Source organism: Capsicum annuum, unplaced genomic scaffold (genome assembly GCF_002878395.1).
Source record: "Capsicum annuum cultivar UCD-10X-F1 unplaced genomic scaffold, UCD10Xv1.1 ctg82249, whole genome shotgun sequence".
NCBI classification, from domain to species: Eukaryota; Viridiplantae; Streptophyta; class Magnoliopsida; order Solanales; family Solanaceae; genus Capsicum; species Capsicum annuum.
This window is the reverse complement of record NW_025893027.1, coordinates 136,839-140,782: the sequence shown is the minus strand read 5'-3', so window position 1 is coordinate 140,782 and position 3,944 is coordinate 136,839. Positions and strand designations below refer to the sequence as shown.

The following is a 3,944-nucleotide window of genomic DNA, read 5'->3' as shown; positions in this document are numbered from 1 at the left end:
CTTTGATACCATGTTAATAGAACTTTATTAACAGGAAGAAAGGCTAAGGTTTACAATATAATCTGAAAAGCCTAAAACTAACTAAACAAAAGTAGGCTATATATACATAGTCAATAACCTAAAGGTCCATAAACTAAAGGCCCAATAACATATGGGCTAACAGATTTTTCGAATAATCCTTGAAAATATAATATGTTATCGATGTCGTCTGGGATTGTTGTTTGAGTTCTCATATCTGTACTTTCATCCGTTTCATTTATGTGACACAATATGAATGAGCATGAAGTTTAAGAAAAAAATGAGACTTCTGAAACTTGTGATCCTATATCCATCGTGTGTTGATGAATAGCCTAGGACACTATAGTCACGTCATGAGGAGTCAATTCATCACCGTTCTTCGCATTAAAGCATACCTTAGACGTCCAAAAACTCTCATATGATTTAGTAAAGGATTTGACTCAACTATAGTTCATAGGATGACTTCCCTTTTAGAGTGGCCGAAGGCAGTAGCCACATTCACACCCCAAAATTACGATGGAACAACTGCTTAATTGAGCGACACAGATCAATAATAGGATAAAGCAATTTAAAGAATGAAAAAACTTGCTAAGAAGATTAGGACAGAACAAACTGAAAAAGATGTTGAGCTAGACATCCACTTGGAGAAATTAATACTCCCTCCGTTTCAAAATAAATGAATTGTTGGGGTATTTATTGGTGTTTCAAAATAACCAATACCTTATTATTTGACAACCAATTAACTTTTGAAAAGGTATTACAAGGTCAGCTTTTTCTTTTTTTTAGGGTAAAAATGGAAAGTTGTGTTAAATTTATGTCTTTAATGTTTTTTCCTTAATCTGTGTGCCAAAATCCAACAATTCATTTATTATGAAACGGAGCGAGTAGTGGCTGAGGGATCTAGGCGATGCAAGTAACTTAACTGCAAATTAGTTACCTGGTCAGGTCATGGAGTGAGTGGGTCAGTAAAATGGTTTTAATGGATAGATTTTTATTTTTCAAATGGCTTGTTAAACAAATGCCACATCATCTAAAACCGCGTGAATACCACCTGAATATGTAGCGTGATTTTTGGACCAATTATCATTAGTTGAGTGACGTTCTGAGAAATCTAACTCTTGCTTCTGACTAACATTTGGCTTACTCAGTAGGCTATTTTGAAGAATCTAAAAATTGTCCGTAAAATAAGAGCAAAAATTGTCTGTAAAAACAACATTTAGCTTACATTTACATTAGTTGCCTTTAATATAAGAGTAAAACTTGTCATGGCAAATATGTGCACTGAAACTTTTGATGCACGTTTGTTTTTTTAGCAGCTATCATCTGTTGTGCTTCGCGAGGATATTGTAAATCTTCTTGATTTCATAGAGAGGTTAAAGAATGAAGAAGATCAAATTGTTCTTGATACGGATCAAATTGAAAACCTGAAATTGGAGCTGACATTTTTGTCGGCATGTTTACAGCTTTGTTATTACAATTCGGATGGTTCTAAAGCCAAAATGTCTTGCATATCATATGAGATTCATGATCTAGTTCAGTCACTTTTTCATCAGAGTGGAGATGATATGCTGGTTAAATTAAAGGATCATGTCGTTCCTTGCCTCCTTGAAAATATCAAAACTTCTATCACCTCAGATCATCATTCTGAATCAAGCGCCACCATGACTGAGGATCAGTTGGTTGAACTTTTGGACGCGCTCCTTGCGAATCTCCATTATCTACCCAAGGTTCGTGCTGAGTTGCTTTGGCCATCAATGACTCAATATGAGCTTCTTCAGAATGTATTTGGCACTTTAAGAGATTTCCATGGGCTCAAAGTAAATGGTTGCATTGAGCATGAGGCAATTGAATATGTCTTACCGCAGATTCAACTTATGGCTGAGAGAGTAGGACACTTCTGTTTTGCCCTTTTGTCTTATCAACTTAAGACAGATGAAAAAGACGAAGATGAAACAGATGAAGAAGATAAAGATGAAACAGATGAAGAAGACGAAGATGAAGATGAAACAGATGAAGAAGACGAAGATGAAACAGCTGAAGAAGACGAAGATGAAACAGATGAAAAAGATGAAGATCAAGTCAATTCCATGCTAGTTCGTCTACTTTTGAAGATAATTCCGGTTTCACTGGAGGTTATGCAAATATGTTCTACAATGTTGGAAGCTTCAAAGTCGGCAGAACTTGGATGCTTCATTAAGAAGCTCCTAGAAGCATCTCCAGACATTCTTAGAGAACATCTGATTCACCTACAACAGCACATGGTTAATGCTATACCTCGTAGCACTTCAGCATTCAGCATTCATGTCATGATAGAGTTCCTATTGCTTTTTCTTACAGATATGCCGCAGGACTTTATTCATTACGAAAAATTATTTGTTCTATTGGCACGTGTTGGAGCACTTATCAGGGAGGTGTCAATTCTCATTCGCAACTTAGAAGAGAACTCAACGGATGAAGAGAATATGAACAAAATAAGTTGTGCAAGTCGAGACTTGCTGGAAAATATTGAACTTCTGAAGGAAGATCTCAAGAATGTTTTCTTGAAAGTCCCTGCAGACTCATCTCAGCTCTGCTTCCCCATGAGTGATGGACCGCTCTTCATGACTCTTCTACTCAGAAACTTAAATGACTTGCTCAATTCCAATGCTTATTCAGTGGCTTTGATAAAAGATGAAATTGGTTGGGTGAAAGAAGACTTAGAACACATAAGATCGTTCTTCGGGAATGTGGAGCAAGAATTGCATAGAGATCTTTGGACTAGTATTCTAGATGTGGCTTATAAGACGGAACATGCCATTAACTCAATTCTTGCCAGAGATCATGGTCTCTTGCAGCTTATTTTCTTACTTCCTGATGCCATAGAGAAGATCAAGCTTGTCAAAAAAGAGGTACAAGAAAAGATCTCCAAGAACACGAGTATCATTTTTGCAAACTCTCCCAACAAGCCAGTTATAAACAAGTCGTCAATAGCTGGTAAAATAATTGTAGGTTTTGAGGAGGAGACAGAGTGGATAATCAGGAAGCTCACCAGCGGACCAGCTGAGGTAGATGTCATTTCCATAGTCGGCATGCCAGGGCTTGGAAAAACTACTTTGGCTTACAAAGTATATAATGAAAAGTCTGTTGTTGGTCATTTCGACATTCTTGCTTGGTGCACAGTCGACCAGGAGCGTAATGAGAAAAAGTTGTTGCAGAAAATTTTCAATCAAGTTATGGGTTTGAAAGAAAGATTCAATGAGGATGACATAGACGATGACGTTGCTGATAAGTTACGGAAAGAACTGTTTGGAAAGAGGTACCTTGTTGTCTTGGATGACATGTGGGATACTGCAACATGGGATGAGCTAACAAGACCATTGTACGCCATTCCATCTGAATTTCAGAAAGGGAGCAGAGTTATTTTAACAAGCCGAAAAAAGGAAGTAGCTTTGCATGGAAAATGCCACAGTGATCCTCTTGATCTTCGATTGCTAAGACCTGAAGAAAGTTGGGCGTTATTAGAGAAAAGGGTATTCGGAGAAGAAAGTTGCCCTGATGAACTAAGAGATGTTGGAGAAAAAATATCCCAAAAGTGTGATGGGCTTCCTTTGGTACTTGATTTGATCAGTGGAGTCATGTCAAGGAAGGAAAAGAAAGAGGTTTTGTGGCTTGAAATTCTTAATAATTTGAGTTCCTTTATTTTTAAGGATGAAGAGGAAGTTATGAAGGTCATACAATTAAGTTATGACCATTTATCAGATCATCTAAAGCCGTGCTTTCTGTACCTTGCAAGTTATCCAAAGGACGAAGATATTGAGTTCTCTCAGTTGAAAGATTTATGGAGTAGTCAGGGACTTGTGGAACAAACTGATTTGAAGAGTGTGGAAGAAGTAACGGAGGTTTTTGTGGATGAGTTAATTGCTAGTAGCTTGGTAATAGTGAGAGGT

At 37.2% G+C, this 3,944-nt stretch overlaps 1 protein-coding gene across 1 annotated transcript in view; it reads left to right on the top strand.

Moving 5' to 3' along the window:
- LOC124895448 (putative late blight resistance protein homolog R1C-3) overlaps nucleotides 1-3,944 on the top strand; it is a 10,622-nt gene that overhangs the window by 480 nt on the left and 6,198 nt on the right. The window contains exon 2 of the mRNA XM_047405878.1: nucleotides 1,335-3,929. Coding sequence (XP_047261834.1) covers nucleotides 1,335-3,929 — 2,595 coding nt within the window. The remainder of the gene's footprint in view (nucleotides 1-1,334; nucleotides 3,930-3,944) is intronic.